A 24,333-nucleotide genomic window follows, 5' to 3' on the forward strand; every position below is an offset into this window, starting at 1 on the left:
GCAGCATTGAGGGTCAGAGGGGAAGGACAGGGGTCTGGAGGTGAGAGCGTTAAGCCAGGAGGGAGCGATGCCAGAGGACGGTAAGCAAGATAACTCCACAACCACTTTTTCACCCCTGGCCTTCAACAGAAGACCCATAGAGGTTATAATGCTCTCATGATTCCACCCCAGTAACCAGCGCCCCACCATACCATATACCAGTGGTGGACTAAACGATGTTGAAACACTTGCATATTATTTTTTGACTTGCATTAATATAATTCAGTTGACCTGGGCAAAGTTATCTGGGTGTTTTGGGTGGTTGTATCTATAGCTTTTACCAGTTATTTAAAAAGGGCACACATATTTATTAGATGGGCACGTCACAGATGTTACACGTCAGGATCAGATTACTAGTCAGAGGCAGTACTTCTCAGTCTTTGAAACAGTTGCATAATATCTTCTGTGGCTCTATAGGAGAACATTGTCAAGTCTGAGAAAAACCTTGCATGATGTAATCAAGGCTTGGGAATATACATTTTACAGAAAGTGTTTTGTTTAGAAACTGCTATGGCTTTTAAATATGGGCATGGAATGGCAGCTATTATGTTCAAAGTTTAGCATGACTGACCCTCAAACCTGTTTGAATTATCAATAGGGACCTCTACCATCAACTGAAGAGGATATTCGTCTAAAGAATAATGCTATCAGTAAACACGATTCGATCCACAGACTGCACTCTGTTTGTACAGTGCAGATCACCTTGATAGTGTATAATCTATCATGCTTTGTCCTTTTTTTTAACTTTGCCTGCCCTCCCCTGCTAAGTACTGGCTGTCGCCCATGTGTTGCGTTGTTTGTCACCCCATAAACTCTCCTCTGATTGCAGATGATGCCCCTCTACCAATAACACACTGTGGTCTTCATTGGTATTCAAGGCCAGTCTAATTGAATCTCTTTGCGGTGGCTGCAAGTGTGTTTTTCTATGGCATAAAAAAAATTCAGGCTCAAAAGTACATTTGAGGCTTTGTAATTATACCTGGCCTCACTCATTAGCACTAAGGGAGCAGGCGTAGACGGAACTGGCAGTGATGGATCTGGGGAAGGAATGAGGGCCGACGCAGTGAAGGAGTGTATGTGTTTATGCATCCTTCTGTGTGTGTGCACAAAGGCAGAGGATGTTGTTTGTGCCAGCACTACGCTCCCATGCACCAACACCATGCTCTCTGGTTCAGGTTAATGAGTCGTGCTGGGATAAACACTTCCAGGTCATAGCCAGCTTGAGGGAGAGGGGAGGCCCAGGTGCCAAGACACAACTGTGCTGCATGCAGGAATATTAAGAAAAATGTGCGGGGAAATTAGCACAGCTACCAAAATAAAATTAATATGATAATTTTTTATTTCTGATTATTTCAGTAAATGATGCTTTATTCATAAAACTAAAAAAAGCTGTCAAAAAGCAGAGTAGAAATTGGTAACAGTAAGGAAAAGAAAAAGTGCTAGGCACAGGAAAAGAAGACAGTCTAGACACAAGGAATATTAGCTACTTCAGGCTGAGTGGTGTTTTAGGTGGAAAATGTTTTATAGGGCAGTTTACAGTTTACCTAAAGTGCTTTTAACTATAAGAATTCATTATATGTTAAATTGAAAACATGGATAACTTTTCACTGAAACTCTACCACCCTTTGTAAGCCTGCAGTTTATTAGTGGAACATTCATAGTAAATAAAGAGTAGATTTGCCTTGGCACCTTCACATTACAGTAAGGTAGGCACAATCTCCAAAGACACATTGTTTTAAAACTGTGATTTAAAAGACTGACTTTGAAAAGACAATAGTAAAGAATACATACATGTTACAAAGTGAGAGCTCTGTCAACATGCAGTTAGCTTTCATGTTAGGAAGATTTGGATGAAGTGTGCAAGACTTGAATGTATGCATGCCTGGATGTACGCATTTATATATGTGTGTGTGTGTGTGTGTGTGTGTGTGTGTGTGTGTGTGTGTGTGTGTGTGTGTGTGTGTGTGTGTGTTTGGGGGTGTGGGTGTGTGTTGTGCCCTAGTAGCGTCCATGTCAGTGGCACTGATTTTCCATAGCAAGAAAAGCCATTCTCAATGTCTTTTTCCAAAGCACCCCATAATAGCATGTCAACTCTGGTCACTTTTAAATCACCGTCCACAAGCGCTCATGACAAAAAGATGGAAGAGTCCTTGCCATCAAAACACAATTCCTGGCAAGGGCAAATGTGTTTATTACATCTCACCCTCAACACTCACAAGGGTCCATTTTTAATCAGCAATTCATGGGGCAGAGTCTTGACAAGTGAATCTGTTTCCACGCTCGTTTGTAGCGTCAAACTGGTGCTCAGACATGTTCTGAGGGCCCTTCCATGCTTTTGTTGTCATTAATTTTGTGTCACACGGAAGGCATTTTGAAAAGCAAGTGGACAAAACAGAAATAAATAACTTAGTCAAATCAGCCATTTTAATCAAAAGCCGTATGCATTGAATGTTTCAGTTGTCAGAGACATTAAGTGACGGATTGGTGACAATACAAATAATCAAGAATGTATGAGGAAAATGCAGTCATGTTCTACCACATGTCCAGCAGGTCAAGCTCATCTTTCAATGGGAAACCCAGTGTACAGAAATTAATTTTACCATATTGTGACAGATTCTGTCACGTTTGTAACACAGTTGGATACTGATCATATCTATACTCAAGACAGCTACTGTTACATTGTAGAATTTTTATTCCCTCACAAACACAGCGATGCTGCCATAAGACAAGCAAACATAGGACATCGACAATCACTCAATCATCGTCAACCGCATTTCTGGGGTCAGACGCCGGGGGGAGTCAGCTCCAGCTAGGGATCCCAAACTTCCATTTTGCAAGCTACATTATCCAGCTCTGACTGGTCGATCCTGAGGAGTTCCCAGGCAAGAGTGGAGATATAATCTCTGCTCCTAGTCCTAGGTCTTCCCGGGTCCTCTTCCCACCTGGAACACCTCCGAAGGAAAACCCTCAGGTGGCATCCTAACCAGATGCCTGAACCACCTAAGCAGGCTCCTTTCAACGCAAAGGAGCAGAGGCTCTACTCCGAGTCTCTCACGGATGACTGAGCGTCTCACCCTATCTCTAAGGGAGACACCAGCCACCCCCCTAAGAAGCCCATTTTGACCGCTTGTACCCGCAATCTCGTTCTTTCGGTCATGACCTAGCCTGCATGACATTAGTTGAGGGTAGGAATTAAGATTGACTGGTAGATCGAGAGTTTTGCCTTCCAGCTCAGCTCTCTTTTCGTCACAATGGTGCGGTAAAGCGAGTGTAACACTGCCCCTGCTGCTACAGTTCGACCAGCCAATCTCCCGCTTGATTGTCCCATCACTCAGGGAGGCCCTGAGGTATTTGGACTCCTTCACTTGGGGTAAGGACTCATTCCCTACCCGGAGCAGGTACTACATTGGTTTCCTGCTGAGAACCATGGCATCAGATTCAGTGCTGATCCTCATCGCTGCCGCTTCACACTCTGCTGCTAACAGATCCAGTGAGAGCTGAAGGTCATAAGCCGATGATGCCATCAAGACAACATCATCTGCATAAAGCAATGAGCTCCTCAGCCCACCGAACTGCATGGGGGGATTCAGCAATAATCAAACTTCAGATTGTAGAGGAACAACGGACCAGTTGAACAATGGGAGAAATACATTGTCCTAACAGTTTTAGAATATATTTTTGAAAAAACCTTGGCCTTTCCAAAGTAGAATTATGATACTTATGAGCCTCTGCGTGCAATATGCCAGTGATGTAAGTCATTTAATGTCAACAGATGATCTCTGAGTTAGATTTGGAAGAAGTTTTTTATTCAAATTTAAAAAAATGTATTATAACCAGTGTTGCCACAGTTACTTTGAAAAAGTAATCTGATTACTGATTACTAGTTACTCCTTAAATAGTAACTCAGTTACTTTACTGATTACTTGATGTTAAAAGTAACTAAATTAGATTACAAGTTACTTTAAACGTTACTTTACAGGTTTTGAAACCCATGTATCTCAATTTAAAACATTCACATATTAAGAATCATTGAAAATATATAAAATAAAGCTTGTAGGCTAGTAGCCTATAGGCATACTGTTTTCAAAATAAAAAAAATTATGGTTTAAAAAATGTAATAATAAAAAAAAAAAAAAATTTCACCCCATGAAAATAAATGCATTCCTCCAAAGTGCAAAGACAGTAGCAGTGTCTTTAAACTTAACGTGCTTGGCACATCACTCTCATGCATTCATTTGACTTTTCTCTGCGATGTGTTGATAGACTGGGTGTGTGCGGCCACCGGTCTAGTTTCCAAGTTTTAAACACTTCTATCTCTTCAACGTCACCGTACCTGAATCCTAAATATCCCCATAGCAGACGCTATATTTCATGGGGGGAAAACGTTTGTTTTGCGCCACAGGTCAGCTTAAGGTGCGAACACACTACACGCATTACACGCGTACAGACGCGTATCAAATTGGCAATTTTTCCATAGGGAACCATTGGTTTACGCGCGTACATACGTTACTCGCGCTGAAGCAAAATTTTTGCCGCGTTAGCTGCGTATGAGCCGCGTATATACGCACCTAACGCCCCTACGCGCGGAGTTAAAACTGTTTTACTTTTTACGCTCCTACGCGTGACGATTAGCCGCGTTGGCCAATCAGCGTTGGGCTTGACCCGACGTCACATACATTGGCACGGTCGGAGAACAGTATACACAGAGGCTGAGAAACACCGAGGAAGAAAATGTATTACAGGCGGCCCGGTGCTGTATGACAGCAGCTCGGGAATAGAAGACGTGGGCAAAGTAAACCAGGAGAATGGACTTCCTGGTTAATTCAGTGAATATGTGTGGCTGTGCTTTAGCCGATAAACCAAGTTAGCGCCGTATAGCATTAGTTAACTCACCCGGTTGTGTGCGGGCGGCTAGCGCCTCATATTATGAACCCAAACATGACGGCTATGTCCGGGGGACTTTCACAACAAGTACAGCGACGCACCGGTGTTGATCTACGCCAGCCACGGTCCCCTGTCACAGTCAGGTAGGGTAATGTTGGCTACTTGCCTTTATGTTGTGCCGCCGTGCACCGATGCTGCTGTAACTGTGTTTGTTATGTAGCTGCCGTGAATATGCAATGCTGTTTTAATGCAAGGCTATTTGTGCTGTTCAGTTTGTCTTTTGGCACAGTTGTTGGCCGTGTTGTTGTTGTTTTTGTGCGGACATGCACGCTGTTGTGTCGGGTCGGGTCTGATCGCAGCCATGGTTGATTAGGGAAATACAGTATCGGGAGGGAAATAGGCACGTTACGCGCGTAGAACCATTTTTGACACAAAATGATCAAGCAACATTTTAGCTGTGTTACGTACGTAAAGCATACGCGGGTAACGCGTGTAGTGTGTTCGCACCTTTAGACTCGACCGTAATGCTGCTGCACACACACACACACACACACACACACACACACACACACACACACACACACACACACACACACACACACACACACACACACACACACACACACACACACACACACACACACACACACACACACACACACACACACACACACACACACACACACACACACACACACACACACACACACACACACACTGCATGGCAGAGACGAGGGGCGCTACCAAAAAGACGAGAGGAGCGGTTAGAGCAGTTGGAGCGTTTAGAGACACATGTGCGCACATTTATTTACATTAAATCGCAATCGCAGTCATTTGTGCAGTTATGTAAAACGTTTTACTAAGGAAAATGACAGAAAAAGTAACGCACAGTGACTTTGATGAGTAACTTTGATGAGTAACTTTAATCTGATTACTGGTTTGGAGATAGTAAGACGTTAGATTACTCATTACTGAAAAAAGAGGTCCGATACCGGCATCACTGATTATAACAAGGCACAACCTAGTTTTGCTGCATTTTTTGGGAAAACAAACTGCATCTCCTTCCAGCCGAGTTCATTTTAACTGTCACACTGGGAGGATTGTATCATAAACCTGTGAACAAGTTTTCATCTTTTCCACATTATATGTGCAGCCTGGGACGCATTCACACATTCATAATATGGTACAGATTAAAACACTTACATCTGTCAAAATCCATTCCTTAATTATCTCTTTTTCCACCGACTCTAAAATCCCCCTTCTTCAATAGGTACTGTCTGTCTACCATGCATTAGGGACTCATCTATTTTTGTCACTCTTCACTGCTATATCTTCCATTAGATTGTACCCATTACTGTTTCATAGAGGTGCTTTATTATGTTGGAGGCCTCTTCTAGGGCTCCATCTCTTTCTCATCTTTGACCTTTCTTCCTTACATCCATCTCCCCTGTCCCTTGTTTCTATACCTGCCTTCATATCCATGTTATTTGCCCACCCCCTCTTTCTATTTATATTCCTATCATCCCCTCTTTAACCTCCTACCACCCTGTTCAGCATCTCTTTCTGCCTCTCACGTTCCCTGGCAGCAGACAGCAGGGCTTGTTACTCTTGTAGCTTGGCAAAGCCGCACAAGAGGCAGACCTTACCGAGCCTATCTGCTCCATCCATCAACTGGCCTGCAGAGCTGGCATGCCAACTGACACCACTCATTCTGTTTCCCCTCACGTCAACGCCTTAAGGAGTTCTCAAAAGCACAAAGATAACAAATGCTATAGAACATGAGAATAAGGTATGATATTTTCTAAAGCTGTTGAAGACTAAAATACTCACAGGCATGAGATACTTAATTCATCACATTCATCTGCTTGCTCCTGAATAATAATACCGTCTCAAAATATACTAATGCCTGTAGTAAGGAATATTATCTTTTTCACAATTTGCATTCACTAGAGGTATTTAAATTGATTAAAGTATTTTGATCAATGTTGATGAAAATAAATCACTAACTTGCAAAGCCAGAACCCAGAGAGCCAAAAATATAATGTGGGTGTCTCCAAGATATATGGCTTGGAGCTGCACCGTTGACAATTAATTGAAGTGACTTTGGTAACTCATTATATGTGTCAAGTTTTCACGCCTAAATGTACATCGTTTTATCAAAGTGACTTAGCAAATGCACACTAATACAACCCAAGGACATAGCAATGGGACAGTTGAAAGCTTAAAATTCCACTTTATGGCCCCTTAAAAGGCTTGCGTGACTCAAGTGAAGTACTACTATCGTGGTGGGAACAGAGAGCAGACCGGTGTCAGGGACAAGGCGGCACTGAAGCTGACAGAATATGCTATAATATTTCATGGACAAAACACACAAGAGATGGGATGGCGACTGTTTGCGGTTTTTCCGCATAAAACCGCAAACTAATGTTAGTCAGTTGAACTATCAACTTGATATTAAAAGTTATGAGAATGGTCTAGCTGTATTGACTGTCTGCCTGTCAAAGGTACCTTTCTTTCACCTGCCAATGCATATGGGGACATTTTTCCCTCATCGCCATCTGACCTTGTAGATGAATAAGTGGACATGGACAGATTATGAGAAATTGGGCCCCATGGTCACACAGATCTGTAAGAGTTCCCATCCCCCTACAAAGGAGCAACATACCTAGACTGAAAGAGACATGGCTAGATCGTTTGTAGTAATTTTGCATCTCTTTATAGTAATTGTGCGTCTCTTTGTAGTTCTTTGTCTCTGTGTAGTAACACATGTCTCTCTGCAGTATTTCTGTTGTTCATTTCCATCTCTTTGTTTTCGTTTTGCGTTACTTTGTTGTTGTTCATGGACATTTTGCCTTTTTGTGTCAGCATTTCTGAAAAATGTGTGTTGTCAAAATCACTTTGTCAAAATCAGTGAATATATCCTCACTACTGTGCTGTGCTGTACTGGGTGTGTCTGTTAGCTGAAAAAAATCCATTGTTAATACACAGTCTAGGCTCTTCAAACTTCAAAGCTCTTCTTTTTGCATTCATTTTCGTTTCTTTCAGGTCATACCTGATCTCTTAATGGCTGTTTTGCATTTATTGGTGGTTGTTTGCATGTGTTTTTCTATGCCTGTTCAGTTATCCGTCTATGTTGGAAGGTCAAAAAAATGAACAAGTGTTGATAGGGCAGAACAGAAGAGAGGAAAGGAGAACAATGGAGCTGAAAAAACTCACAGTTTAGGGCACACGGATGACAAATTAAAAAAAATCAAGAAACAGAGAAGGTCTCCGTGGTAAATGGGGGCCTAATCCTTGCACCTTTCACAAATTGTGCAGAAAAAAAAAGATTTATTGTCCGTGAAGAATTTTTTATCAGGTATTCTGTCGACTTCCAGTCACCATGACAACTCTACCTTTTTCTCCTGCTGAAACGGTTCACGAGGACTTAACTCTCCAAGGTGTCATCACCATTCTCCTTTCAAGTATTTGCATATTTACATCTTCTCGCACAGTTTCTCTGACGGGGGCTGGGTACGCTTTGTGACAACACTTACCAAGGTATTAATGAAGCTTTGATGAGAAAACAAATCTCCACCACTTTTAATATATTAACATATTCACAGGTGCATTTGGGAGCTGTGCTAAACGTGAAGCGGTGCTTATTTCTTAGTCCCCAAGATGCCTTGTTTTAATTACATGAAGAATGATAAAGGGTATACTTGGCTAGATTAAATGCAATATAATGAGACAAAGAAATGTCTCCAGCTGTGTGTGTGTGTGTGTGTTTGTTTAATGTGTACTAAAACAGAATTCACTGGGGTATAGGAAAAGATCAAAGCAGTATTTCATTATTGAAACTTGAAAGCCTTGGTGTATTCAAAACCTGTGCTCTGATTCATTTGTCTGCAAGGGCTTCAGTTTTAGATTCATATTTGAGCATTTACACAGGCTTTGTAATATGGACAAGACTTAAATTAGTTATAGACAGGATTGCAGTACATAGCACATCACTACCACATGTCTCATAACGATTCTCTGATCTTCCTGTGATCTTTAAATGCAAGTGAGCTCCAAATGTCATAACAATACATTTGGACATACATTTAATATTCCTTTTGTAAAGCATTTCAATACACCAACATGACTTTTGTAGTTCTTTCCATCTATACTCTTGCACCAGCCAGTCTTCACAGAATCGAGATGGTTACGTAAACTCATGGCTTATTCAAATGTCTTAATTTGAGAAAATACCTTCTCAAAGCAGAACTTTTAAAGTATTATACAACATTCGAAATGGACATTTAAAAAATATGTATATATTTAAAACATACCATACATAATATGTGCAGTCTTTCAATAATCTGCATCCTTGTATATTATATACGGAATTATATATTATTTATATAATTATATATACATTTAACATATTTTCTGTAAAAATCTATGTTGAAAATGTGTGGATCTGTTTTTTGATGCCACATGTATTGCATTGCTTGTTATAAACCAACATCCTTGGTCCTCTAACTGCCTGATAAGCTGAACCAACCAAGCGTCATACATGGATATGAATAATATGAATGAATCTGCCTTTTGGTTAACAACAAAGGCATAATTAAATAAAAGTTAATATTGCAACATGGAAAATACATCGTCATTAGTTTGTTACTATTGAAAGGATGGCGTAACAATTATCTACAACCATGTTTTAACAACCCTTTTTTTCTATTGCCCTGTATTTGAGGTTTACATTTTTCATTTGAGTTGGCAATCTATCAGTGTTTCACTGCCTGTGCCAAAAAAATAGAATAAACAATGTCAGACAGGGACGGTTGTGCTGTTCAGAGCAAGCCACACTTTTTTTGTTTTGCCATATCTTTCACTGTCTCCAACATTACCAATGACATGCAAGTCTTTTCTTAAATCATGCCACAACACCAAGCAGTATTCATGAGTAAAAGCTCTAAAGGAAAACATTCCACTTCTGGCTGAATTTCATGGGAAGAACATCGCACAAAAGGTTAAAAGCACCTTTCCCAATTAGTTTTAGTTTACTAGTATTTGGGTCAGCCATGGGCACAGCAGTTCATCTCAACTGCTAAAACTCAAAAACATTAAGTGAAGGAGAAAAGCGGAGAGGTCAGTAACCGCTTCCAAGTTATAGGATTTATGAGCTAAGAAAGATGTGAATCTTTTCTGGCGGCACACTGTTGACTTCGACTTGTTTGAACTTTGCCTGTGGTTATATAGAGTGCTGCTGATCTGTAAACAAAACTCTCATTCACTGGCAGTGCAGAGAAGGTTGAATGACTGTGGTACTACAGAAATACTGCTTCTGCTCTAATCATATATTTGGAACATTTGTGGCAGAATATTGGCACCTGATGTGTGTTTTTTTCCCTCGGCCAGAGGCAAAAACTCATCTCTGTCTGATCTTTGGCTATCTGCTTTCGGGGTTTTGTAAGAACTCCACATGGGTGCAAACAGGCACTTGCACATTATTTCATCAATTTATTTTAAGAAGGTGAAGGGTCACTATCGGTGTCTCCGGGGCAAGTTTTTTAATTAAAAGTAGGCATTGTATCTCCTATTGCTCAATTATTTTTTGCTAGCTATTTCATTTACTCCAGCTCGTTGCAGGCAATGAAATGGTTGATTAGCTGTCGGGCCTGCTCTCTATCTGGCTCCTTCACCGTCTTTCTGCTTGTGTGGCTAATCCGTCAGTGAACAAAAAGAGCCAGTAACGTAGCCTACCTGGTGGATGAACACCTGTGCACCTCGAGGGCTCATGAGCAATACGGCCCGCCTTAGAGTGTCCCGGTAGCGGTTGAGCTCCTCGGTGCGCATCGTGTTGAAGAGGTCGGTAAAGACTCGGCTGACGTTGCGGTCCACCCTCTGCAAGGAAACATCCAGACCCAGCCGAGACGACTGGTCCATAAAGGTTTGCAAACCCCGGATATCTGAAGGAGGAGGGGCGGGCGGGGGGATGACAGAGAATGAGTGGTGGGAATAGAGACGTCAACACACAGCAGACAGGGAAAGACAAATACTTGGGTATAGTTGCAGGTGCTATGCTAGACAGTAGGCTACTTTATTCCCGTGGCAGTTAATCAGAACTGTGGGTAAACAACCAGTTTTTTCAACACCTGCACATGCACTCTATTTTCAGGCTTCGTTCCAAGGGCTTCGTGGTGGGATTCGTCTTTTTCTCCTAAACTAAAAGCATGACAAAACACTGCAATCGCTCCTGCCTTTCTGTTTCCTGGGGTTTACAGGATATTAAACTGCAGGCAGGTGTTGCTTTCCCCAGAGATATGTTTGTCTGTGTGTGTGTTTGGTGTGTGTGTGTATGTGTTTTCAAATGAAACCACTTAAAAGAAGCTTGTGCTGCATAGACAAATCAAAGGTGATATGAAGTAGAGGGATCACAAAAAGCAAAGCAGTCCCAGCAGTCAAACGGGGAGAAGCAGCCCAGCATGTGCAGAGTCATGGCGCATTGTTAAAGAGAGATTAGGAAAAGCTCTGTTTGTGTGTGTGTGTGTGTGTGTGTGTGTGTGTGTGTGTGTGTATGTGCCTGTGTGTGTGTCTGTGTGTGTGCGTGTGGGTGAAAGAGAGAGATTGAGATTGTGTGTGTGTGTGTGTGTGTGTGTGTGTGTGTGTTTGTGTGTATTTTCTCCCATTGCATCTCTAGAGGTTTGGTGAGTCATCAAGTCAAGACGAGATACAGAGGCACATAAAGCCAAACTGGCTCAGACATACTGTACATATGGCTGCAATAATGCACACACCCAAACCTACAAAATCATCCTGTTGTAGTGTGTGTTCCTCATTTCACATGATAGTTGTTCGATGCTTAGGGCAGAAACTGGAAATTAGGCTAAAAAGAAAGCCCCTGACCTGGTCGGAGCAGTGAAGCAACATATTGGTACATCAACCCTGTTTCTCAGTCTATGTCTTTGGGCAAAGTGAAGCAACAATAGAACCATTTGTTGTATATTGCAGTTTATTTGTACGGTAAAATAAATACTCACAGAAAATAAATCTTCAAAAGGGCAGAACAAAACATGAAATTAAATCATTCATCATTTTTGAAACGTCGCCAAACGCTCACTGCAGCACTCTTTGAAAACTATTTTACGCGCACGCACACACACACACACACACACACACACACACACACACACCCCTATTTGCTTTCTTTTTCTCTAAATTGAAACCATTACCCTAGGTGGTGTTACTTTGGCTACAATGGGCAAAGGCTCAACCTCTGGGTAATCCCTCCTTTTCTTAGAGCACACACACAATTTGTAAGTTAATCAGGATTCCTTCCCTCCTGTTCCACGACTGGGCCATTGCAATTATATTTGGCTCTAATGTATTCTTGATACAATATTCAGCTGCAGCAACATATGGTGATATTGACTATGGACTACATATAATCACTGTTATACAAAACCCAGAGGGTATAACCGAACAAACCTTCTGTACATTTGTGTCGACTCAACAAGAAAACAATCAACTAACTCCTACACAAACTAACAAATTGCTGAGATAAAGAAATGTATTACATATCTGAGAGGCGTCGTGAACTCCGCTGACCTCTATGGAGAACTGTCTACGAGAGTCTAATCATTAATGACTGTTGTACAACCAGCATACATTAGAAGAACCTGCACACCTTTAAACAACACACATTTTGAATGTAACATACATCTATCTAGTAAAGGATTAGGAATTTCACAAAGAACAATGCAACGCAGATTGGCGATCAAGATGAATGATCAGAAACTACATTTTGTAACGTAGAGTAATGTCTCTGTTGGTTAAAAATCTGTGCAACACCCAAATGGGAAATACAGGAAACATTCTGTAACAAACAAACAAACACACAAACAAAGTTTTTAATCCCATTGAGAGCCGGGGGAAGGCTAGCATGCGATAACTACTCTAGGACCCCAAAAGAGAAGATCTGACTTCAAAGCCAGCGTTCCGAACCGGTAGCAGGCTTTTCCTCAGGGCAAGCGTGTCAGCCACGGTCAGCGCTGCAGAAAAGAGGATTAACGTGGAATTAAAGGTCTGATTTCTGGACATGTTTACCCAAGCTTCATTGCTGAACACAAATCTGCTTCTGAAAGTTTTCGATATCAAAACTTAATCCGTCTCTGCCCCTCCTGTATCAGCATCATGCTCCTCCTCCTATGACAGACAGGAACTTTCCATGTGCTCTATAACTCTCTTTCCCTTCGCTTATTCTGTACGCATCTACTTTGATAGAAATGGATACTAGATGGAGGGAGACTGATATATACGCCATTACGCCATGAGGTTGCTCTAACATCCACTTTAGCTCTTTCTTAGTGGAGTTGTAAGTGAAGCGGGACTCCCTCTTGGATTGGAGCAGTGCAGAAATGAGCATATCATGATCAAAGGGCTCAGAGGTTTTTACTGAGCTGTCAAGCTGCTTCGCAATCCAAGCGGAAAAGCCTGAGAAATGGCTGCGCTACCAGCCTGTGTTTACTCACAATGGAGATGAGTCTGTTTAAGCAATCACTGTTATTCTTGCAACAACAACATCATCAGTTAATTATATACCTTTTTTTATTTATTTTATGTATCAAGCGCTGTGTGTGTGCCATGCATTGCCTCAAGAGCAATTACAGCAACAGAGAGAGAGAGAGAGAGAGAGAGAGAGAGAGAGAGAGAGAGAGAGAGAGAGAGAGAGAGAGAGAGAGAAAGCAGAATGTGAGAAATGACTGTCATGAGATCTCTATTAGATGCTAACATATGATTATATTTACTATCTGAAAAAAAGAACAAGAGATTTTGTCATGATTAATGTTTGCTTGGGGCACAGTTCAGTTCAGCACAGCAGTAGTTCAGTACAAAACAGTTCCCCAAATCATCTTATTATAGCAACTTATTCTTGCAGTCTCAGGAGAAGTGAAGCTTATTGTTTTCTTTTTCTTGACAATTTTCTGAGTTTTTTTTTTTAAATGTAAAATTAGTTTCAAAATGTTTTTCACATTTCTCTACATTACTCCACATGCATCCAAAAGTTAGAATTTTGGAAGGCAAGCAATGCAATCAAAACAACCATGATGAGGACATCTTGGGGAAAAGAAAAGCTTAAAAATGTAATACATATTAGCTGCTGATTTGACTTGACCTGCGACCTGAGTAAGCAAGAAATACAGATTTGACATTCGGGTCACTCGGTCAAAATATCTTAGCTGAAAAAATAAAACACTTTATTTTTAATTTATTAATGATCAAATACAATCAAATATTGATCCCTACACAAAAGGGATAAGACATCCTCTGCAATATATTAGCATTTGAGGGAACTTCAAAAAATATAATCTGTTTTATTTTTTTACTTGTTATTTGTTATCAGAGGACAGGTTGTTCAGGGTACGTAGGTATGAATTGTATATTATGTGTTATGAACTGGGCTGTGCAGGCAACCATACCCAACAGCGTTCTGAAGGAAAAAATTTGCGTAATGCTTTTATACCATGCCAAACAGCAAAAAAAAAGTGTGACCAGTGATCTGTCACAACAGATAAGATGAATGGCCCCTTGGGGTGTGGAAGGCACCTTTGACTGGACCTTCATAGAAAGGCCTACTAATTGTCCTGAATTGTTAAAATTAAAAATGAAACAAATACAGTAAAATCAACGTGAAGATAACATGATGTAGCTATATCCAAGCAGATGCTTACCTACAGTTCCCTCTTTGATAACATAGAATATAAAAAGAGAAATGTGAGGCTCAGAGGGGAGCGCATAACGAAGACATGCCCTTAATGGCCTCTGGCAAGTTCTTGAAAGCAGCTGTTCTCTATTGTACTTTTGATAGGCATGAATATATTGTGTCAGTTTTTCTTTTGTTGGTCAAAGACCATAAAAATGGAAGGAAAGCACTGTCAACAAAATGGTTCCAATAAAAGCTGTCTGGCCTGAATATGTAGAGCGTGCTGGACTGGAGTTACTGTGCCGGACTGAAGGATACTGTCCAGTGATTGCATTTTTGGCTTATCTCTCCGCCAAGTGAGTTTTAGTCCAAGAGGGGTATGAAATTAATTGCCCTGCTTAAATTTGGCTGACATCCTTTTGGGATGATACAATGTTATGGGCTTGGAAGGGAGAGAGGTTGGGCAGAATGCAACAATTGGAAACATAAAAATATAATGATAAAAACTGGAATGAGTGCAGCAAACCAGATAAGTCCTGCACAAGACTGCAAGGTTAGTTTTTGTGAAAGCTTTTTTTGTTTGTTTTTGAAGCATTATTCAAAATGAGGTCAGTGTTAAAAGAAGGGGTTAGAATAATTGTTTGAGGCACTTAGGTGAACTGCTTTTATAATCAACTGATTGTTGGGCATCAACACAGACCACATTCGGTCTTATTTTACGTGCATAGTCATCCAGGATATTTATGTTTTTATTTGTGAGCAAGGAGAATAATGGAACAATATCCATACACAATATCTGCATATGTCCTACTCCCTACAATGTCCTACTACCCTGGTGATTGACATTTTCACAATGGTTCCTGGTGAACTCTCCAAGATGAAATTCATACAGACAGTAATTCGATGTGAAACCATTCCCTGACTGTCGTATATGTGTATACTGCATTACATAGCTAGAACTTCTCATGTATTTTCCTTTACACACCTTTCCTTCTCTATTTTAGTTTCTATTTGATCTTCTTCCCCCTCTCTATTCTTATGAAAGATCAATTACTTGACGGCCACCTGCATGTTCAATCCAGGTGAAAAATATAGCCAAAAAGAAAAAAGAGTTATAGTTGGATATGTAACAGAACTTATATGGCGAGAATGTAGCTTTAAATAAGATAAAATAAAGCAACTATACAAAGAAGCATCTCACTGCTGGCTAAAAAGAACCCGCTTTATTTTCTTCAATCTGTCACTTACTCTAATAGTCACATGACGTACTTCTTGTTTCTCCACAGGATCTATCCGCTCTGTACAATAGGAACCACCTCCTACTTGGAAGTAGAAGCAGTTAAATCAATCTCACACCTAATCCCAAACTAATTATCTCCTCCTCTAGCAGAGATATAGTCATCACAGGGTGGGCAGAAACCGACTTGGCAGCTTCACGGTCATTTCTGAGCACGTTACCTCACACAGGCCTGTCTACTGAAATTCAAAAGAATCAACCCCGTCTTCAAGATGTTCTACAATTCTATGCTCTCCTTGTTATGATAAAATGAGAAGGCACATTTACAGGAGCTTTCGTTTGCAGAACGATGCCCACTGTCCGCCTTCTCACACAGAATCAATAGCTGCCTCCCGTTTTCATACACACAAGTGTATGTACCAAGCTAGCACGACATTAACCGCATTTAAAAAAGCATATACTGTATTACATATCAAAACGTCTTTAAAACAAGACGGTCTGCAGCCGTCGTAGCATTAAACACAAAGAACTGAAGAGAATGTCATTATTTTGCATGGAATTTGGTCATAAAACATAGTAGCCAACTGGACAAATTAGAATTTTGTCCTGATGGTGGTGCTTTATATTGAATAAGGATTACAGAAATTGTTACAAGTCATCCAGAGGGGGAAATGAATGTCTCCAATGTCTATCCAATTGTTGTTCAGATATTTCAGTCTGAACCAAAGTGTTGGACTGGACAACCAACAGGCTGAAATCGTCCTCCCTGGAGCCATCATTGTAAATCACTAGAGCAGGCAGTTTTGGTTGAATTGGTAAAGACTCAATCCGATGGTTTAGGGGCGAATGTAAAGATTTCATGTCAATTTTTCAATTCTAAAATAATGGAAGTTATTGAACGGGCCAAGATGACTCATCTCGGACTTAAGGGGCTGTAGAGATAGATAGTCATGTAAAGAGCCGCCATTCTGCTGAACAGTGTCTTAACAAAGACATGGATGAAATAAGAAAAAAAGAAAGGAAAAAAGCAGTGATCGGAGCATGGACCGGTGCTAGGTCTGGTCATGGTTAAATGTAAAACAAAATGGAATAAAAACAGATCATTCGATTCAGAGTATCATTAAAATGCAGTGACAGTCCTACAGCGAACATTTGTGTGGAAATGAAAGAAAGCTTTATTTAATACCTGAGCGATCCGGTTGCTTTGAGAACAATGTCCATAATGCACAAAGGGCTGCATGGTGTTTGACGGTAAAGCAAGAGGTTGCTGTCAAGTTTGTTTTTTAGTCCTATTTCAAATAAAAGCTGGGGCACTGGACTGCACTTCAGCACTGCCAGGGCATGGCTTGAATCTTCAAAAGTATTTTTTTTTTAAAGAAGCAAAGCATTATTGACTATAGCTCACTGTTACAGATTAGAAAGAAAGAGAATGACAAAAAGAAGAAAAAAGAAAGGAACAAAAACAACTTAACAACGAAAAGAAAAGTCTGGATCTTAAAAGATGTAAAGGGTATTTTGGTTAGCAATGCTGTTAAAGGATTATCATACATTTGTCTTCCCTCTATTTTGCTTGAAGGCATACAAGGCAGACCCACATTAGGATTCTCTACAGTCATGGCACAATGTTTTCCAGCTACTTCTGGAGCTACAATAGCATAATAGTAATGTTATTTCTGTTACTTGTGAAACAAATTATGGAACGCAATCTCCCTCCTTCACAACAGAGAATCAATTTGAGTGTCAAAAATGTAAAATGACAAATGGAACAAGAAAGTGGTGAAGCCTTAGAAACTGTTCACATAATATGCCTTTCACACAACAGATGCATTGGTGGAAGATGAAATGAATCAGCTTCACTGACACACTTCATTACACAGAGCTAAACCTTGCCCTTAAGGTCAGGGAAGCCAGTGGTATAAGCTGAAATAAAAACACATTTCTCACCCCACACACTTCTAGTGCAGAGCCTAGTGTTGCTCTCACCAACCAAGAACAAAGGAGTAGAAGATTATAATAAGAATTGTCTGGATACGTGTAATATCGATAATGAGGGTTAGGACAATGCATTGTATGTAACGCTACAGTGAGATGCCTGGGGCAACATGTCTGGGGCAATATCGTCTTTAACATCTGCCTTTATAGACTAATGCACCATTCGCAAATTGATGAAACAGCAGCCAAGCGAAATACAGCCAATAAGTCCCATCACACCACATCTAGGAAGGCCATCACACAAAGTTCTCTTCTGCTTCACTTGTTTGATTAAGATGGCTTCGGAGCTGCAGTCAGGCTTCTGATAATGGATTTGTAAATGAAAATATATTTTCCCAATATGTTGGAATCAGTCTGACGGTCTGTTCATTTAGGTAATTGGGAGGGGTTTAATATCTATAATAATAATTGAGGAATATGCTATTTCTAATCTCAGAAAGAATAAAAAATATAAATATATCCCATATTCCAGTTATATTATAAATCAAATCAAATCAAATCAAATCAGTTTTATTTGTATAGCCCAAAATCACAAATACATTTGTCTCAGTGGGCTTTACATTTCATACAATATGATATATGATACAATATGATACAATATGACACCCTGCCCTTACACCCTCAGCTCGGCTGAGAAAAAACTCCCAGTAAAAACCCTTTACCGGGAATAAAAAAAAAATACAGTTCAGTAGATGGAGATACACAGACTGGGCATGGTTCAGCATGGGGCCTTGTCACAGTCACAGTCAATCAGCACATTTGATTATGGCTGAGGGGGAAAAATTTATTTCTTGGAAGTGCTGACCAGATTGTACAATCCTAAATGTTACTGTAACTGCCATTTAATGGGTAAAGTAATGTCTCACCGTCTTATTTTCAGTGCATCAGCCAATGAGCCATAGGTTTTATTCTCTCATTTTGTATATAGGTATAGACTATTGATGGAAGTATCACAGTAAAAAACTCAATGTACCCTGTTATTATAATGTTCGAAATAAAACATTATACTACAGCCATGTCTGTAGTGTAATGATACATTATGGTAATAACAGGTGTTCTGCACTGCGGTTGATAACTCAGGATAAGTGTCTTACTTAAATATAGACATAGTAATTTTCTCTATTGGGATGGGATACCTATAAAAAAGATTCCCTTTGCCATCGCTTGTAATCAAACTTGAGAGCAGTTTTAGGATTGCGACAAACAAGGATTTTGATCATTGTAGAGCAGCTCACAATATGATAATTACATTTTCTTATATTCATATAACGTATGGTGGTGGGCAAGCAGCTAAGTACTTTTGGTCTTTCAATTTTGTTTTATGATAGTTAGTCAACAGAATATTATATTTTCTCTGTAATTTTTTAAACAGAAATACTAGAAATCTACTGGCTCCACATTGTCAAATTCTATTTTTCTCTGGTTTTCTTAGTCTTACGTGATTGTTTTAAGCTGGTCTGACAAAACAAGCCCTTAAAATATGTCACATGGCACTTCGGCAATTTTTTCACCAACTATTTTATGATGAAACATTTCATGGAGATATGAATCATCAAATGAAACTAACCATTAGTTGCATCTCTCACTGAAACAAATGAATCACTTGTGTCTGCTCTATGAGTAATACATTCACATGACGAAGAACATAATTACAAACTGCAACCAAAAGTGTCTGCATCACACATGGAGATGGATTAAGAATGTGAGAAAATATCTTGAAAGGAACACTCCTGGCGAAGGGGATGTCACAGTGTCCTGCCTTTTTCATGCTAAATATAGACAGAGAAATGAAGAGAGAACAGAGGAAGGCTTTGACAAGATCACACTGAGATCCTGATCTGAGCTCCTGTGCTTTGAGTGAGGTGACACAACCTCATTGGCCCTGTTTGATTATCACAGATCTGACAGCATGTGTTTGAAGCGGGGTGATTTTCAAAATGTATCTCTGAATTTCTGAGTCATTAGCAATGATGGGAAAGGGGATGGAAGTAACCAATAGGAACAGAGACTAAAGTAAAGTGTTCTGATTCCTTTTAAACCAAAGAAAAGCAAACTACTAAACACAAATCTGATTGGAGAAATGTATCACGGACATCAAGTAGATTTTAATGTCTTTCAACATTCTCCTCATGATTCACGGGCAATAATTGACTTGTGAATTTGATTTAATTGGTGGCCAGATAATGCTTTAGACTTATCTGCCAACCAAAAAGGGAATTTGTATTCTTTTTTTATAAAGCCTAATAATATGTCTAGTATATATTAAGTGGATTTTAGGCAACCAGCAGGCAATTCAAAGTAATTGACTTGATAAGACACAAACACAAGACACTTCAAGCAGGAATTAAAACAATGTCAACTCATTTATTAGCTTAAGGGAAACATGAGCCATAGCTCAGGATTTAATCCCAACAGTGTGGCTGCTAAAAGTTTGTCAATGGAAGTGCATAACTGATTTTTTTGAAGGGCTTTAAAGTTAGTCCGAGTACATGTTTGGCATTGTTATGAAAAGCTGCATCATTGTGTTTAGATTGAGACAGTTGGCAGACCACTACCAGATGAACTGCAAGTGTCTCAAAGGTGTACATTGTTTTTGGTGTGAAGCCACTAAAATAATCATAGACAATAAACTGGATTGTAGGTACTGACACACTAGGAGCGTATGCACAAACAGGAGAATTGGTGTGATGTGTTGAATAAGCTGCAGCTGTCAAGAGAGTATTCCTCTGAAAAACTAATTACAGTGGAGCAACTTTTCCTTTTTTCTAATTCTTGTCATGAATTGTCTAATTCTTGCATTTCTCTCTTACTATACTTCTTTAAAATATGACTTTGTTACTATGTTGATTTGGCATTTTGACAATTTGTCTCAATACTAATTGAAAGGCTACCTTCACTTTATACAAGGGAGCCTTATTTAATTAGTTTTGTGTCAGTGGGTTCCTTTTATAACTAGTAGCCCTTTAACCCTGTTCCTTAAAAAAATCCATGCTCAAGTCTAAAATTCATATTCACCAATGTGTAACGTATACAAAGATATTTTCCACTTCTTTTAATTAGACCTCTCTTCTGTGTGACTTTGTGAGTGTGTACACACTGTGTTTGACTGACATCTCCCTCTCTCTCCCTGGTGCATTTATTTTTCTCTATGGGGTATAGGACTGTGTCTACCTGAGCAGATCCACAGTATATTCAACAACAAAATAAAAAGGGAAAAGAAGCCTAATCAGCCAGACAAGCTGAAAGTAGTGGTGTAGGTGTGCAGCGCTGTTTGTTGAACCTCATATTTTGTAGCTTGTATTTTTTTTAAACAAAATGTACCACCACACACACACACACACACACACACACACACACACACACACACACACACACACACACACACACACACACACACACACACACACACACACACACACACACACACACACACACACACACACACACACACACACACACACACACACACACACACACACATTGTGAGTAAAACTGTGATTTAACTGCTGCAGCCATTTCTCCCGTCGCAGGCTCCAATTCAACTTTCACTTTCTGCGCCAACACAGATTATCAGAAAGTGCTTTTCTCTAGGCAGTGGTGTGGGTCACAGTATTACTGCTTCAAGGCCGGCACCACGGGTATTTTGACCGTTGGGTGATGAGGATTCTAATTAGCCGCTACATTCCCTAATTAAACAAGTGTTGAGTTAAACAGTGTAACACAAGCGCAGATGTCAATGGTGTCGACTTTGTGGCACCTAATTTAGCGGCCTTAAAAACGGCTATTTGGTAAGAACTAGTTTTCCCATCCATTATTTCTGTCCAGCACTGCCTCGTTAAACTGAGCCTCCATGCATTAGACATAGGTTCCCTCTCACAGGACTTGCAATTTATGGCTATAGTGCATTGTGCTGGGGCGATATGTTATACATAAAGATGGCGATAGGATATAAATCAATGAATGAACTTTTATTGCACAGGGAAAAAGTGCTTAATAATTCCTCTGAATGCAGATAGGTGGATGATGGAAAAACAGACAGTATGAAAGCTAGCTATTGAGTTAGACAGACAGCTTGCTAGTCAGACAAATAGGTAGCAAGTTAGTCAGACAGACAGACAGAGATCTAGTAAGACACACAGTAGAGACGTCCTACTCATACTAATTTTGATGTCAATTTGAGTATGTGACAGTTGTATATGCGAGTCTGTGTAGGCGAAAAATGCCCAGATGAGTACTAACTTCCGGGGAGATATTGTGTATGGATCGATTGGATACTTTTCCTACTCAACCGCTCCACAATGAATTGCGTCTTTTCAAAGGGCATGGACGTTTTTTTTTATTATTATTCTTTATTGCTTCTGTATACGTGTTGTGTCTGCCTTGTTTCTCTGTGCCTGTGTTAACAGAATACAGGAGTCTATTATACACAGTCTATGGAGCAGCCACACAGTACACATTGGCATCAAGGCAACATTCCAGCTCAGGAGTCTCGCCTTTTATTTTTCTTCTGTCTTAACTCAAGATTAATTAAATGTATTATAAAATGACGTGCATTGCAGACACTTCTACTGCTTTTCCATAAATCATCATCCTGCTATGCATAGACCTCCCCAGGGCTTCAGGCCGCGGTGGAAACACAAACAACACAGGAGTTCCTTGACCTATACGTTCCTGGGACTTTTGGTGGTAAAGTGGTAATAGCAAGACAGAGAGCTAGCTAGGTAGCTAATCATACAGAAAAAACAGACAGACCGCTGCTGTTCCGTGGGATTGTGGGATTTGGATCGATCCAACCTCAATGCTGAGAATGCATTTTCCACAAAATGTGTAAATGTCAGAGATAAATCCAAGAACAGATCTCTATAGCAGTGAAACAGCATGTCACGACATGGAGGAGTGTGAAAGTTGGACATTTGTATTATGGGTCGTTGATGACTGTATTCTCTCCAGGGCAATGCTATACTATTACACTATATCAATGGTAGCTTCTACTGTAGCCTACTGTAAAAATAAAACAGATTTACACCCCTCACTAGATTGCAGTCTTCCAAGTAGTAAAAAGATTAGCCAGCAGTGGCAAAGTAACATCTGAGGAATGCCCAGTCAGCAATAAATTATTTTCATCATTCTGCCCTTGTGCTGCCTTGCCAATCACTCCTCCATCGAGTCCTTTGCATTTTTGCCAAATATAGGTCAAGAAAGGTCTTGTCCACAGGGACGTTGTGGTGAGAATAATGAGACAGAAAGAGTACAATAGCCTACTGTTGGGACACACCATTCTCTGATGCCACAAATGAGCCAATTAGGCCGCAGCCTTGTCTCTTCAAGAGGATGCTACTAATGATGAATGCAGCTATGAGATCTTGTTTTCCCCCATATATTCAGTACTGACCTTTGATTGATTTTTTTTAGCATTGTGCATGCACAGCATGTGGGTGTTTTTGAGAGTTGGAGTGCTGATGTTCTGTCATCTAATTTCCAACTCAAAGGATTCTTTTCAGCATATGACTTCTCAGTGATAATAGGACTTTACTTCAGCAGCAGTCTGATCTCCCCCTGACACCGGAGATAGTTTGGGAGCATTTGCATTTAAATGACCGAGCTGAGATCATTTTTACATACAAATGCCATGTTTATAGGATATTTGGACCTGAAACTGCGCTCTCATCCATCTCAACTCACCGTAGTCGCTCTCGTAGAAGATGATGAACTTCTGCCAGTGCAGTTCTGAGACCAGGGTGAGCAGGACTTCATTGATGCGGACAGGTGGACGTGCGGCCAAGGTGTAGCTCTCTCCGTCCGGGCTGGGGTTGAGCTGGCAGGCAGCGCGGGGCGAACCGTCCCCATTTTTCTGGATGAAGATGTGGGGGATGTGCATGGCATCCGTCAGAGACTGCAGGGCACTCGCAGCTGCGCAGCCCGTGGACGTGACCAGAGCGAGGATCCCCTGGTTCATCAACTCACATGCTGCACAGGGGAAAGAAAAACATGGAGGATGAAGCCAAAGGAGCAGAGAAGGACTTGTGAAAGGAAAGGAAAAGGGCATGACAAGGTAATAAAAAAAGCTAATCAGAATCTTCTTCTTATAAGAATGCCGTACATAATTCAAGAAAGTGTGATCAGCTGCGCTTCAGAATTCCACATGGTTCTTTTTGTATCCTACTTAGGATTATGTCTGAGCCTCTGCAGTTGAGAACACTGACGTTGGTACTGAAGTTGTATTATAATGTGTAGAGGATAGATTCAGTGTGTGTGTGTGTGTGTGTGTGTGTGTGTGTGTGTGAGAGAGAGAGACTGATCAAAGCGAAAATGCCTCCTGAAAAGTAACAGTCAATTGAAAACAGCCGATTAAAGAGTTACAGGTGTCGGGTCGGTTCTCAGAAAAAGCACAGAACAGTGACTGAGTGAGGATAAACAGTCAAAAATACAACTCAGGAACAATTTTGCTATATAGGAAGTTATACACAAAATAATGTCTTGCATTTAATATTGTCCCACACCCTTCACA

At 40.4% G+C, this 24,333-nt stretch overlaps 1 protein-coding gene across 1 annotated transcript in view; it reads right to left on the reverse strand.

Moving 5' to 3' along the window:
• The window catches only part of grid1a (glutamate receptor, ionotropic, delta 1a), a gene marked incomplete at its 3' end in the record, with an annotated part of 218,741 nt that overhangs the window by 65,856 nt on the left and 128,552 nt on the right, over nucleotides 1-24,333 (reverse strand). The window contains exons 3-4 of the mRNA XM_080037081.1: nucleotides 23,508-23,792; nucleotides 10,657-10,862 (exon numbers count right to left, since the gene is read on the reverse strand). Of these exons, the coding sequence (XP_079893207.1) occupies nucleotides 10,657-10,862; nucleotides 23,508-23,792 (491 nt within the window). The remainder of the gene's footprint in view (nucleotides 1-10,656; nucleotides 10,863-23,507; nucleotides 23,793-24,333) is intronic.

The sequence above is a fragment of the Ammodytes marinus genome (assembly GCF_949987685.1).
Source record: "Ammodytes marinus genome assembly, chromosome: 11".
Taxonomy (NCBI): domain Eukaryota; kingdom Metazoa; phylum Chordata; class Actinopteri; order Uranoscopiformes; family Ammodytidae; genus Ammodytes; species Ammodytes marinus.